This window comes from Oncorhynchus gorbuscha, linkage group LG22, assembly GCF_021184085.1.
Source record: "Oncorhynchus gorbuscha isolate QuinsamMale2020 ecotype Even-year linkage group LG22, OgorEven_v1.0, whole genome shotgun sequence".
NCBI classification, from domain to species: domain Eukaryota; kingdom Metazoa; phylum Chordata; class Actinopteri; order Salmoniformes; family Salmonidae; genus Oncorhynchus; species Oncorhynchus gorbuscha.
The window spans coordinates 853,624-868,729 of NC_060194.1; the positions used below are offsets into that span (position 1 = coordinate 853,624).

The 15,106-nt window shown below is 44.2% G+C and overlaps 1 protein-coding gene across 3 annotated transcripts in view; it reads right to left on the minus strand.

Annotated features, from left to right (window-relative positions):
- The window catches only part of LOC124009532 (anion exchange protein 2-like), a 124,116-nt gene that overhangs the window by 13,971 nt on the left and 95,039 nt on the right, over positions 1–15,106 (minus strand). For all 3 annotated transcript variants that reach the window (XM_046321402.1, XM_046321400.1, XM_046321401.1), the window contains 13 exons: positions 11,469–11,649; positions 11,081–11,216; positions 10,754–10,952; positions 10,416–10,521; positions 9,636–9,820; positions 9,223–9,442; positions 8,834–9,037; positions 8,519–8,667; positions 8,020–8,214; positions 6,596–6,802; positions 6,011–6,100; positions 5,749–5,915; positions 4,756–5,009 (listed from right to left, as the gene is read on the minus strand). In XM_046321402.1, the coding sequence (XP_046177358.1) occupies positions 4,756–5,009; positions 5,749–5,915; positions 6,011–6,100; positions 6,596–6,802; positions 8,020–8,214; positions 8,519–8,667; positions 8,834–9,037; positions 9,223–9,442; positions 9,636–9,820; positions 10,416–10,521; positions 10,754–10,952; positions 11,081–11,216; positions 11,469–11,649 (2,293 nt within the window). The remainder of the gene's footprint in view (positions 1–4,755; positions 5,010–5,748; positions 5,916–6,010; positions 6,101–6,595; positions 6,803–8,019; positions 8,215–8,518; positions 8,668–8,833; positions 9,038–9,222; positions 9,443–9,635; positions 9,821–10,415; positions 10,522–10,753; positions 10,953–11,080; positions 11,217–11,468; positions 11,650–15,106) is intronic.

Sequence of the window (15,106 nt, forward strand, 5' to 3'; positions counted from 1 at the left end):
AAATCTGAAGATCTTTTATATCAATAGCAGTCTATCATTAATTATTCTATACCATCTATCAGTCTCATCTGAACGTCGTAAAATTCTTGGTTATCTGCATGAACCCTAGCATAACTTATGAATCAGGAATATACACACTGGCTTAATTCATTATTTACTAACTAACTAAATAATCACAGAAAAACATGACAAACAAACAGTAGATATTGGTTACCAACATGGGTAGAAAAGTGCCTAGTGGGCTAAGCCGATATGACGGTATATATATATATATAGACAAAGGGAAGGGCGTGGGACTGAGAAAGACAAATGGGTTCATTACACACAGTCTATAATTATATTAATTGAAATGCTAATCGTTTGTACATGAACGGCCGCTCATTCCAGAATAATTGCAATGTATACACAGTTGAAGTTGGAAGTTTACATACACCTTAGCCAAATACATTAAAACTCAGTTTTTCCCACTTCCTGACATTTAATCCTAATAGAAATGCCCCATCTTAGGTCAGTTAGGATCACCACTTCATTTTAAGAGTGTGAAATGTCAGAATAATAGTAGAGAGAATGATTTATTTCAGCTTTTATTTCTTTCATCACATTCCCAGTGGGACAGAAGTTTACATACACTCAATTAGTATTTGGTAGCATTGCCATTAAATTGTTTAACTTGGGTCAAACTTTTCTGGAGCCTTCCACAAGCTTCCCATCAATATGTTAGGTGAATTTTGGCCCATTCCTCCTAACAGAGCTGGTGTAACTGAGTCAGGTGTGTAGGCCTCCTTGCTCACACATGCTTTTTAAGCCATTTTGCCACAACTTTGGAAGTATGCTTTGGGGACATTGTCCATTTGGGAGACCCATTTGCGACCAAGCTTTAACTTCCTGACTGATGTCTTGAGATGTTGCTTCAATATATCCACATAATTTTCATCCCTCATGATGCCATCTATTTTGTGAAGTGCACCAGTCCCTCCTGAAGCATGATGCTACCACCCCCATGCTTCACGGTTGGGATGGTGTTCTTCGGCTTGCAACCCTCCCCCTTTTTCCTCCAAACATAACGATGGTCATTATGGCCAGACAGTTCTATTTCAGTTTCATCAGACCAGAGGAGCATTTCTCCAAAAAGTACGATCTTTGTCCCCATGTGTAGTTGCAAATCATAGTCTGGTTTTTATACGGCGGTTTTGGAGTAGTGGCTTGTTCCTTGCTGAGCGGCCTTTCAGGTTAAGTCGATATAGGACTCGTTTTCCTGTGGATATAGATACTTTTGTACTTCGTTTCCTCCAGCATCTTCACAGGGTCCTTTGATGTTGTTCTGGGATGGATTTGAACTGGATTCGCACCAAAGTACATTCATCTCTAGGAGACAGAACACGTCTCCTTCCTGAGCGGTATGATGGCTGCATGGTCCTATGGTGTTTATACTTGCGTACTATTGTTTGTACAGATGAACGTGGTACCTTCAGGCGTTTCAAAATTGCTCCCAAGTATGAACCAGACTTGTGGAGGTCTACAATTTTTTTCTGATTTCTTTTGATTTTCCCATGATGTCAAGCAAAGAGGCACTGAGTTTGAAGTTAGGCCTTGAAATACATTCACAGGTATACCTCCAATTGACTCAAATTATGTCAAATCGCCTATCAAAAGCTTCTAAAGCCATGACATAATTTTCTGGAATTTTCCAAGCTGTTTAAAGACACAGTCAACTTAGTGTATGTAAACTTCTGACCCACTGGAATTGTAATACAGTTAGGTATAAGTGAAATAATCTGTCTGTAAAAAAATTTGGGAAAAATTACTTGTGTCATGCACATTGTAGATGTCCTAACCGACTTGCCAAAACTATAGTTTGTTAGCAAGAAATTTGTGAAGTGGTTGAAAAACGAGTGTTAATGACTCCAACCTAAGTGTATGTAAACTTCCGACTTCAACTGTATATTTACGCCCGTATGTCGTTGTTCTCCGTTGGAATCCTCGATCGTCCTGTAGGTGGTTAGAATGGATACTTCAGAGTAGAATAGAATAGATGCTTCGGTGGTTGTCTGTATTCTCGTCCTAGGTTTACGTAATTTATAGCTGCAGACTAGTAATTGTGTCTAAGATTCGCCCTTATTCTGTTGGAATCGAGTTGAACCATTTCCAGCCGTGTAGCCAATGCTCCACGTGGTATATGTCTTTTGGTAGAGTTGTAGTTTAAACCACTTCACATACCAGCATCACCCCGCATGTTTCGGTCTTAGAAATTCAATCATTTGCAACTTTAGCTTACTCCGGGGTTTGCGTGGTGTGAATTTCATCAGGGTTTTATATGTTTCAGTAGAATAGAGACGGTTCCATGACGCCTAATGACTGGGCTCACGAGGGTGTGGCCACGGACTAGTTCCTAACATCACATTACATCTTTTAATAAATAGTTTCATGTTTAAACACATACGTTTCACAATATTTAGATGCAAACCTGACAGCTGGGAAATGTATACTTTAAGGGAAAGCGTTATGTGTGTTTCCTGTCCTTCATGAGAATGAAACACACTCAACATAACTATCCCGTAAGTGGATCATTCCCACATTCTCAAAACCAACGAATGTTTCATTCTCCCATTTTGGGGATTTAGGAGTTTGGCGAAGTGAAGTCCTTAGTTCTCGCTCTCTCTCTGAATACTGCATGGTAGGTTCTACCCTGCATTTATGACCTGAGGTGCTAAACCTGGTTTAGAAGAGAGAGTGGGGGGGGGGGGGAAGCCACAATCTACACGTCATGATAGTGTTGTAGTTTGTACATCTTAATTGTCAGCTATGTTTGTTGAAAAGGCAATAAATGAGGCTGAATTAAGACTGCTGATAGCCAGGTGCAGCTGTAGTAAGGATTCACTCCATAGTGCTAAAAAGAAAGCTCTGCTGTTGGGAGAGCTTTATGTAGACTGCTGATAGCCAGGTGCAGCTGTGGTACGGATTCACTCCATAGTGCTGAAAAGAAAGCTCTGCTGTTGGGGCAGCTTTATGTAGACTGCTGATAGCCAGGTGTAGCAGTGGTAAGGTGTTGGGACTCCTGTTGGGTCAGCTTTATGTAGACTGCTGATAGCCAGGTGCAGCTGTGGTAAGGTGTTGGGACTCTGCTGTTGGGTCTCTGCTATTGGGACAGCTTTATGTAGACTCTAACAGTCTGTGGACACTGTTTTTCACCGTTATAGTGGAATTCCTGTATTGTTTAGTGTTGTGTAGTGTATTGTTTAGTGTTGTGTAGTGTATTGTTTAGTGTTGTGTAGTGTATTGTTTAGTGTTGTGTAGTGTATTGTTTAGTGTTGTGTAGTGGCTCTGCTGGCGAGAATCTACATTTTTTTGTTTTGTTTTCCCCACCAAGATTTACATGATAAAATCGCCACTGTCCCCGCCAGTTTCGATAAAAAGATGAGGGATGGGGCTGGAGTAATACAAACACACTAATCCATTGACGATGCTATGGATACAAGGACTGACCATCCATTATATAAAAATGAAATTTTTAACCATGTTTTAAGGCTATAAACACGTGTTTGTTTACATTTACTTTGGCTTAAATCAAGTTTATATTTTGGGTTCTAATGGGTTACAGAACAGTTGAACTAAACTCATTTATACATTATATTCTTCAAGAATAAATGGGTACATATAATTAATTTATAAATCCAAAAATGGATGCAGAAAATAAATATGACCTGTTTAACAGGCAGTGGCCTTCATACTGCAGAACTATCAAAATCAAACTTTATTTGTCACATGCGCCGAATACAACAAGTGTAGACTTTACTGTGAAATGCTTACTTACAAGCCCTTAACAAACAGTGCAGAACTATGTCGCCATTTGAATGTGTTCCATTAAACCCCCCAAAATAAGGCTCTGTCCACTGTTCCTCGAATGTGAAAATGCAATTCCACATGTGAAAGTTTTTTTTTTTACACTTGTGAAAGTGCATATCCGATTATCACGTGAATGTTTTTAACATGAGAAATTTCACATGTGAAACTGTAATTCACATGTGAGGTGAAAACATATTATTCTCCTCACATGTAAAAAGGTGGTGTTAACATGTGAACTCTAAATTCAGTAAATGTGAAAACAGATATTTCACATATGAAACTGCAAATTTGACATGTGTTTTTTTGTAGGGGGAGTAAGGTTGTAAAACTCCAGAAACTTTCCCAAACTTCCCAGGTGTTCCAGAAATCCTGGTTGTAGGATTCACAGTTGCAGGATCATCTCCCTGCTTATTCCCTCCTAATTCCAGGGAGATCCTCCAACCAGGATTTTTGGAAAACCTGTGCATTTTGGGAAAGTTTCTGGAATTTTGCGAACCTATTCTCAAATTAGGCCTTGGCCCTAAGTTAGATGGGTCAAGCCTACCGACGAACAGAGCAATAAGGAAGCACGTCACCCTCTGCTCTTGTCGCCAGGAGCCACTTCCTTGTAAAGCTCAACTTCCCCGTCTGACGGACCCAGACATTATAAATTGGGTTGGGGCCAGATAGGACGTGTTTTTTCACAGATTTTGAAGCTGAACCATTTGCTTGTGCTCTGCTGCGCCGCAGTCATATCTGACTAAGATCATTGCAAGGTGTCACAACAGTGATTTAACCTTGCCAAATATAAAACTATTTCACATGTGAAAATGTGATTTTTGGAAAACCTGTGCAATTTGGGAAAGTTTCTGGAATTTTGCAACCCTACTCTGGATTTAGTCATGGGCACTAAGTTAAAGGGGTCATGCCTACCGACAAACAGAGCTACGAGGAAGCCCGTCACCCTCTGCTCTTTCACTTCATGGATACGGGGCTTGTCGCCGGGGGCCACCGCCTTGCTCATGACGGTAAGGGCGTTTGCGTGAGTAACAGAACGCACGGTGGCGGCGGCCAACCAGGGCAGACCGAACAGGGCCGAAACCCCACCTATGGCCACGATGATGAACAGGTCCAGGTGGAATCCGGAGCCCTTCAACAGCATCCGCTCCTTCTTACTGACTATCAGCCTGACGGAAGGAAATAGAACACAGAGAGAAAGAGTGTATAAAAAGAGAGGAATGTGGAGGAAGAGGGATTGAGTGAAGGAGAGAGAGTAAGGGGGTAGGGAGAGAGAGAGATGACTTGTAGTACTCTATAATATGTAAGATGGGGGTACAGAGGGGTTGTATTACTCTATAATATGTAAGATGGGGGTAGAGAGGGGTTGTATTACTCTATAATATGTAAGATGGGGGTAGAGAGGGGTTGTATTACTCTATAATATGTAAGATGGGGGTACAGAGGGGTTGTATTACTCTATAATATGTAAGATGGGGGTAGAGAGGGGTTGTAGTACTCTATAATATGTAAGATGGGGGTACAGAGGGGTTGTATTACTCTATAATATGTAAGATGGGGGTACAGAGGGGTTGTATTACTCTATAATATGTAAGATGGGGGTGCAGAGGGGTTGTAGTACTCTATAATATGTAAGATGGGGGTAGAGAGGGGTTGTATTACTCTATAATATGCACTTCTCACACTATGAGAGCATTGCAGATTTTTTGCTGATAAAACATGTTTGAAAATATTGGGACGTTTGGGACTGCTCAAAGACGAGATCAGTAGCCCTCAAATTTCTTCTCTGACCCGTTCATATTAAACGAGCACCGGTGAGAGCCGCGCGCCCTGTGTTAGCAACGACATGGGGATTTTGTCTCCGATCTCGGACAGCTAAATCATAGCCTTGTTGAACACCCGGCTTACGTGGTGATCTGTGTCTCCATGAAGATGAGGATGAAGACGAGCAGGGCAGGTAAGATGCTGGTGGCCATCATCCAGACAGGGAACTGTCCGTCCGAGCCCAGCGGGGGGATCAACCACTGCCGCTTTTTAGGACTGGTCACCGAGAAGCCTGTGGGCACGCTTAGCTTCTGAATAGGGTGGAGTGGTCAAAGGGTAAAGGTTAGCCTGGGCTATTCTCACTTCTGATTGCTCTCTTGACATTTGATCTTGACCTATATCTCACCTGGGTGTAGGTGTCTTTTATGCTGTAGTCCACCAACACCATGATGAGAATCGCGATGGGAACCCCGAAGTCTCCAATCATCCTACGGAGCTGAGACAAAGAACATGCAGTCAGATTGAATATAAAATGGATGCATTACTGCCACATGCAATATGTCACTTTTTGGACGACCCGACAAAAAAAAACATATACATACGAGTCATAGAACGGCCATTGTTATCAAAAGCAAGTCTAAGAAGCGGTACATCTGTTCTATGTTCACTATTTCTATGCTTCCCAGTCTTAAGTTTAGTTTCTGCGTCTATTACTTTCAGTTCTGTACACCAACTTCAAACACTTGAAAATCCAATTTATTTTGGTTATGGAATATATATTTCACAGCAGTTTAGATGGTACAATGGTTCTCTACACTATACTTGCTTATTTTGTCACAAACTGAAATTAGGTGAACTATTCGAATTTTATCAATCAGGAAATGGCATAGCAATGTCTGCATAGTGCACCTTTCATGCATTTTCAATAAGTATTTTCTAAGGGCCAATAATGTATGGCTCTGGTCAGGCAGACCAGGGTTACTGTACTTACCTTGCCTGGGAAAAAGGAACTGTTCTTGAACTTGCGCAGGTAAAATGCAATGAAGAACGTTCCGGACATTAGCACCAACGTCAGGAGGGCTGTGTTGGGCTCCCCCACCACCTTGCCAGGCACACCAACCACAGTGTTGTTGCATGATGAGGATGTCCATGTGTCATTGACCAGGTAACAGCGTTGGAGAGGATGCTCTTGAAAGATCTTGGTGGGTTTTTAGACAGACAGACAGGCACAGACAGACACACGGACTCAGAGACAGACACACAGTTTTCTCATCAGTCTCATAAATTCCTGCACCATTTCATCTGTGTCAGGTGTACGATAGATGACTTCCGATTCAAACGCTCTTGACGGAGTCATATTGTATGCAGCGGTATGCTAGCAATGAAAGCTATGAACTTGTAAGCCAGTGGACAAGCAAGCCCAATCAGCTCCAGCCCAGTGATAAAGGGTGCTCCTCCTCTAAACCTCACCTTGCCCAGTGTTAAAGGGTGCTCCTCCTCTAAACCTCACCTTGCCCAGTGTTAAAGGGTCCTCCTCCTCTAAACCTCACCTTGCCCAGTGTTAAAGGGTGCTCCTCCTCTAAACCTCACCTTGCCCAGTGTTAAAGGGTGCTCCTCCTCTAAACCTCACCTTGCCCAGTGTTAAAGGGTCCTCCTCCTCTAAACCTCACCTTGCCCAGTGTTAAAGGGTCCTCCTCTAAACCTCACCTTGCCCAGTGTTAAAGGGCGCTCCTCCTCTAAACCTCACCTTGCCCAGTGTTAAAGGGTCCTCCTCTAAACCTCACCTTGCCCAGTGTTAAAGGGTGCTCCTCCTCTAAACCTCACCTTGCCCAGTGTTAAAGGGTGCTCCTCCTCTAAACCTCACCTTGCCCAGTGTTAAAGGGTGCTCCTCCTCTAAACCTCACCTTGCCCAGTGTTAAAGGGCGCTCCTCCTCTAAACCTCACCTTGCCCAGTGTTAAAGGGTGCTCCTCCTCTAAACCTCACCTTGCCCAGTGTTAAAGGGTCCTCCTCTAAGCCTCACCTTGCCCAGTGTTAAAGGGCGCTCCTCCTCTAAACCTCACCTTGCCCAGTGTTAAAGGGTGCTCCTCCTCTAAACCTCACCTTGCCCAGTGTTAAAGGGTGCTCCTCCTCTAAACCTCACCTTGCCCAGTGTTAAAGGGTGCTCCTCCTCTAAACCTCACCTTGCCCAGTGTTAAAGGGTACTCCTCCTCTAAACCTCACCTTGCCCAGTGTTAAAGGGTGCTCCTCCTCTAAACCTCACCTTGCCCAGTGTTAAAGGGTCCTCCTCTAAACCTCACCTTGCCCAGTGTTAAAGGGTGCTCCTCTAAACCTCACCTTGCCCAGTGTTAAAGGGTGCTCCTCCTCTAAAACTCACCTTGCCCAGTGTTAAAGGGCGCTCCTCCTCTAAACCTCACCTTGCCCAGTTTCGAGAAGGTCTCGTAGATGAAGATGAGGGAGATGAGGAAGGAGAAGATCTCCTGGGTGAAGCGCGTGACAAAGCGGACCAGGAAGCTACCTTCAAAGGCCACTATGATGACCACGATGAGCACCAGCCAGAAGCCAATCCACACCCGGCCCGTCAAGTACTCTATATGGTTGGCATTGCAGAACTGCAATACAGAACCACGAGGCAACTTTGGGTTATGTTCAAGAAAGTGACATTATCATGCACACATTGCAACCATATTCCTTGCACCAGCTAGGGTTGCAAAATCGCTGAAACTTTCCCAAAGTTCATAGTTTTTTTCATTTAAAAGATTTCTGGAATTAGGAAGGAATAAGCAGGAAATCCTTCAACTGGGAATCCAGTAATTCTGCAACCAGTTTATTACTTGTAAATCCTTGCCAGGGGAGTGAACCACATTTGAGGAGAAGGGGGAATAACAGAATGGAAGAATTGGGTTAGTTGCTCACTGAGTAGAAGGCCTCCTCAAAAACCAGGAGGGGTCCAGAGAAGCCCACCACCAGCAGAGGCTGTGCCCCCAGGAGGGAAAAGATGACCCCCTGCATCGCCGTGGCGATGATCAGCTCAGACACGCCAATCAACCCCCCCGTTTTCTCACCTAGAAGAAGAAGAAGAGAGGAAGGGATGGAGAAAGTGAATACCAACTCAAAATGATAAAGCCAACTATAGACCTCTTTTAAGCTTCATTTCTATTTAGTAATTGTCCCTCTTCTTTCCCTCCCCCTCCTTTCTTCCCTCCCCCAATGGGGCTCTGAGTGACTGACCCAGCAGTCCTCCAAAGGTGACAGCGGGCGACAGAGCAGCGAAGTAGATGAAGATGATGGCAGCCATGCACTGGGGGTTGAGTGCATCACGGAAGTCACTGGCATATTTGGGGTAGCGCCGTGCGGCGTCACTGATCAGCCCCCCAAACAGGTGGCCCGACCGGCGCAGAGGGTCATCCCCAGGTTTGAAGGGTGCCTGCAGAGCTGCGGGAGGGAGGGGGTTATTTGCTGGTCAGGTAGCCCTCAAGCTCCTTGCTCCAGTACATGTCTTTGTCACCCTTGTCCATAGGACCTTTGGGTTTTTTGGCCAGTAGTTTGCCCTTCGGTTCCTCTCTGGAGTATATGTCTGTGCATATCTGAGTGTATCAGTGTATACCTGTCTCTATTACCTTTATCCTTTGGGCTCTTGGGCTCTTTGACCTTGAGCTTCTTGCCCTGCTGCTCCTCTCTCTTGTGGAGCATCTCTCTCTGGAAGCGGGCCACCGAGCGAAGCAGCTCCTCGCCGCCCACCTCAGACGGCGGCAGCACAATGCTACAGTCCAGAAAGCTGTTGATGGCGTTCAGCAGATCCTGCCGCTCGTCCGCCATGTACGCCGCCTCGTGGAAGTGCTGCGGTGAAATAATAACAATAATATATGCCACTTATCAGAGTTATTCAAAGGGATTTACAGGACAGTGAGTGCATACATTTTCTGTATGTGATCCCTGTGAGAGTTGAAGCCACAATCTTTGTGTTGCTAGTGCCACGCTCTTACCAACTGAGCCACACAGGGCAGTATGGGTTACCCAACGGTTAACTCGCCTTGTCAGACATAAGTGTGGAGATGGAGCGGCCGATCTGGTGGTAGTCGATGTTGGCGATGGGCGGGCCCATTAGAAGGAAAAGGAAACGTACAGGGACGGGCACCTCCAGCACAGACTCCAGCAGCACGGCTTCCTGCAGACGCACAAATGCCATGGATGGCTGCTCCAGGAAGGCCACGGTGCCTGCGAGAGACAGTTATTAAATGTAATTGAACTTTAATGATTCGAGACAAGCAACACTGAAACATGCATGAGAGCACCAGCTGTTCCGGACGAATGTATGATAACGCTCTCCGTAGCCGATGTGAGTACGGCCTTTAAACAGGTTAACATTCACAAGGCTGCAGACTGATTACCAGGACACGTACTCAGAGCATGCGCTGACCCGCAAGCATCTTCACTGACATTTTCAACCTCTCCCTGACCCAGTCTGTAATACCTACATGTTTCAAGGAAACCTCTGCAACTGGATCCTGGACTTCCTGACAGGCCGCCCCCAGGTAGGGAGGGTAGGCAACAATGCAAGCTGACCCTCAACACGGGGGCCCCTCAGGGGTGCATGCTTAGTCCCTTCCTGTACACCCTGCCCTGTTCACCCACGACAGTTTGTTAGGCCTGATCACCGATGACGATTAGACAGCATCCCATGAGGGAAGAGGTCAGAGACCTAGCAGTGTAGTACCAGAACAACAACCTCTCCCTCGTGGTAAGCATTTCACTGTTGTCTACGAAGCATGTAACAAATAACATTTGATTTGATTTGAATAGTAAGGCATACCTACGAGGACGACGGTGGCCTCTGCATTTTCCGGAATCTTCTCCAGCAACTTGAGCTCATGTTTGGACTTGGACCTGTGCATGCCCAATTTGGGAGGACTGTCTTTCTGTAGACGAAAACGTCGTTTAGACACCACACAGACAAAAAAAACAATAAACAATCACCTAGACAAGTGGATAAAGATGAATGCGTACACCCACCCAGAAACACAACTCACACAACACACTACTACACAAACAGAGCTCACAAAAACGCTCAGACTCACAAACATCCTGCACACACAGACACACTCAACCCCACACACTCCCAAAAACACAGCCACACTTTCAAGTGAAGACCTCGCTCTTCTCCATGTCAATGCGGGTGTCTGGAAGGATGCAGGCGGCCTCTCCTCCACCTACGACGGGGTCATTGGCAGAGGGCTCGGCTTGGCCTATGTGGTTGCTGCTGCTGTGGTGGTTCACCATCAGGGAGGCCAGGCTGGCGGCAGAGATGTTCTGCGTGAAAGAGCTGTGTTCTTTCTCGTCGCTCGGGTGACTGCAGAGGAGAGAGAGAACGCCTGAACTGAGTTTGTGTAGAAATACCAATGATGTATGCAAACACTGTGAATACCGTAGGTAGCAGGGTAGATAAAGGATTACATACAGCAAGACAAAAAGAGATACCTGTGTTTGAGTAGTAGGGCTCTGAGGACATTGGCCCGGTCCTCCACTTTGATCTGGTCAGAGATTATCATCTGCTCTACCACCTGATGGGCAATGCCAGGCAAGGTGTGCTGGTTCAGGTCCAGCAGCACCGCACCTAAATAAACACCCCCCAATGTGCCCCTTTAACAAACGCTACTTCATTCTCTTGCCTTTCTCATCCCTCGATTTGTATTTATTCCTCCTTTATCTTCCCTTCCTCCTCAATCTCTTCATCACTCCATTTTCTCTTTTCCTAACTCACCCACTCCCTTCCCTCTTTCACCCTCTCCTTTCCCAACTCCTTCTCCCCCTCGCCCTCTTTATTCCCACCTAGTCCCCCCCCCGCCCTTTCCCCTCTTTCTCTCACCGTGGGAGATGGTCTTGCGGAGCTCCAGAAGACTACGGAAGGAGAGCGAGGCAACGTGGGGTTTGCCCCAGCGGTCCGTCTCCTCCTCCACGTCCTCCTCAAATTTGATCCAGCGGGCCGTCTCCCGCCACTGCAACTCCTGGTTCTTATCCATCACCAACTCGTTCAGCTCCACAAACACCTGGGAGATTATTTATATATATATATATATCGGTTTTTCAACTCTGTGAAATCCAGACAACTGCTTCCTGATTGTGCATTGGGCCAGGTGTGAATGTTTTGGAAGTCTTTTAACATATCCCAACCAGTTTCAAAACAATGTGAAGCCCTTGATGGGCCATCAGCAGGCAACCAAGTTGAGAGCCTGTGCGAAGGTCTGTGAGATGGTTTCTCAGTACTCCTTTTTACATAATGCAGTAGTGTCACAGTAGTGTCACGCCTTGTTCATTGTATTTTGTGTTTTCGTTATATATTCGGTCAGGCCAGGGTGTGACATGGGTTTATGTTATTGTATTTTCGTATTGGGGTTTGTTGTATATCTGGGATCGCGGCTGATTAGGGGTGTTGTATAGGCTTGGCTGCCTGAGGCGGTTCTCAATCAGAGTCAGGTGATTCTCGTCTCTGATTGGGAACCGTATTTAGGTAGCCTGAGTTTCGCTGTGTATTTTGTGGGTGATTGTTCCTGTCTCTGTGTAGTTTCACCAGATAGGCTGTATTTAGGTTTCACGTTCCGTTTGTTGTTTTTGTTTCTAATAGTTATTTCATGTATCGCTTTTGTTTTTCTTCATTAAAGACATTAGTAACCACCACGCTGCATTTCGGTCGAACTCTCTTTTGACAAACGAAGAACGCCGTCACAAGTAGCTTAACAGGAATGATAAACCGATATCACAATATGCCTTGCACAAATCTATATCAAATGAATCAATATTTGTGCCCAAAACTATTATTTATAGTACACAGTAGTACTGATCTGAAACATCTAATCTAGAAACCATCTAATCTCGAATCCAACTTCAGATAGGAAAACAAAAAGAAGAATTTCTAACACCCCAGACACAACACACAAAAACACACAGCAAACATTTGGGTGGAACACGGGGTCTTTCTGTAGACAAACAGTGGGGTTTAGAAAGTCACACACATTTTCCCATTTTAGGTGACTTCCAACTTGTGTCTCAATAACGAGAAATGTAGGACATTGGACCATAATTATTAGTGTTTCTAGTGTTATTACTCTGAGAACAAGAAGAAACCCAAAAGTTTCCACATCAAAAACATGTGTTGTATCAACCAGACTAAGCTCCCACGAACAACAATAACACTTTAAAACAGGTGTTGTATCAACCAGACTAAGCTCCCACGAACAACAATATCAAGTTAAAACAGGTGTTGTATCAACCAGACTAAGCTCCCACGAACAACAATAACACTTTAAAACAGGTGTTGTATCAACCAGACTAAGCTCCCACGAACAACAATATCACGTTAAAACAGGTGTTGTATCAACCAGACTAAGCTCCCACGAACAACAATAACACGTTAAAACAGGTGTTGTATCAACCAGACTAAGCTCCCACGAACAACAATAACACATTAAAACAGGTGTTGTATCAACCAGACTAAGCTCCCACGAACAACAATATCACGTTAAAACAGGTGTTGTATCAACCAGACTAAGCTCCCACGAACAACAATAACACTTTAAAACAGGTGTTGTATCAACCAGACTAAGCTCCCACGAACAACAATAACACGTTAAAACAGGTGTTGTATCAACCAGACTAAGCTCCCACGAACAACAATAACACATTAAAACAGGTGTTGTATCAACCAGACTAAGCTCCCACGAACAACAATAACACGTTAAAACAGGTGTTGTATCAACCAGACTAAGCTCCCACGAACAACAATAACACGTTAAAACAGGTGTTGTGTTCAACCAGACTAAGCTCCCACGAACAACAATAACACTTTAAAACAGGTGTTGTATCAACCAGACTAAGCTCCCACGAACAACAACACTTTAAAATAGGTGTTGTATCAACCAGACTAAGCTCCCACGAACATCAACCAGACTAAGCTCCCACGAACAATAATAACACGTTAAAACAGGTGTTGTATCAACCAGACTAAGCTCCCACGAACAACAATAACACGTTAAAACAGGTGTTGTATCAACCAGACTAAGCTCCCACGAACAACAATAACACTTTAAAATAGGTGTTGTATCAACCAGACTAAGCTCCCACGAACATCAACCAGACTAAGCTCCCACGAACAATAATAACACGTTAAAACAGGTGTTGTATCAACCAGACTAAGCTCCCACGAACAACAATAACACTTTAAAACAGGTGTTGTATCAACCAGACTAAGCTCCCACGAACAACAATAACACGTTAAAACAGGTGTTGTATCAACCAGACTAAGCTCCCACGAACAACAATAACACATTAAAACAGGTGTTGTATCAACCAGACTAAGCTCCCACGAACAACAATAACACGTTAAAACAGGTGTTGTATCAACCAGACTAAGCTCCCACGAACAACAATAACACGTTAAAACAGGTGTTGTATCAACCAGACTAAGCTCCCACGAACAACAATAACACTTTAAAATAGGTGTTGTATCAACCAGACTAAGCTCCCACGAACATCAACCAGACTAAGCTCCCACGAACAATAATAACACGTTAAAACAGGTGTTGTATCAACCAGACTAAGCTCCCACGAACAACAATAACACGTTAAAACAGGTGTTGTATCAACCAGACTAAGCTCCCACGAACAACAATATCACGTTAAAACAGGTGTTGTATCAACCAGACTAAGCTCCCACCAACAACAATAACACGTTATAACAGGTGTTGTATCAACCAGACTAAGCTCCCACGAACAACAATAACACTTTAAAACAGGTGTTGTATCAACCAGACTAAGCTCCCACGAACAATAACACGTTAAAACAGGTGTTGTATCAACCAGACTAAGCTCCCACGAACAACAATAACACTTTAAAACAGGTGTTGTATCAACCAGACTAAGCTCCCACGAACAACAATAACACGTTAAAACAGGTGTTGTATCAACCAGACTAAGCTCCCACGAACAACAATAACACTTTAAAATAGGTGTTGTATCAACCAGACTAAGTTCCCACGAACATCAACCAGACTAAGCTCCCACGAACAATAATAACACGTTAAAACAGGTGTTGTATCAACCAGACTAAGCTCCCACGAACAACAATAACACTTTAAAACAGGTGTTGTATCAACCAGACTAAGCTCCCACGAACAACAATAACACGTTAAAACAGGTGTTGTATCAACCAGACTAAGCTCCCACGAACAACAATAACACTTTAAAACAGGTGTTGTATCAACCAGACTAAGCTCCCACGAACAACAATAACACATTAAAACAGGTGTTGTATCAACCAGACTAAGCTCCCACGAACAACAATATCACGTTAAAACAGGTGTTGTATCAACCAGACTAAGCTCCCACGAACAACAATAACACTTTAAAATAGGTGTTGTATCAACCAGACTAAGCTCCCACGAACATCAACCAGACTAAGCTCCCACGAACAATAATAACACGTTAAAACAGGTGTTGTATCAACCAGAC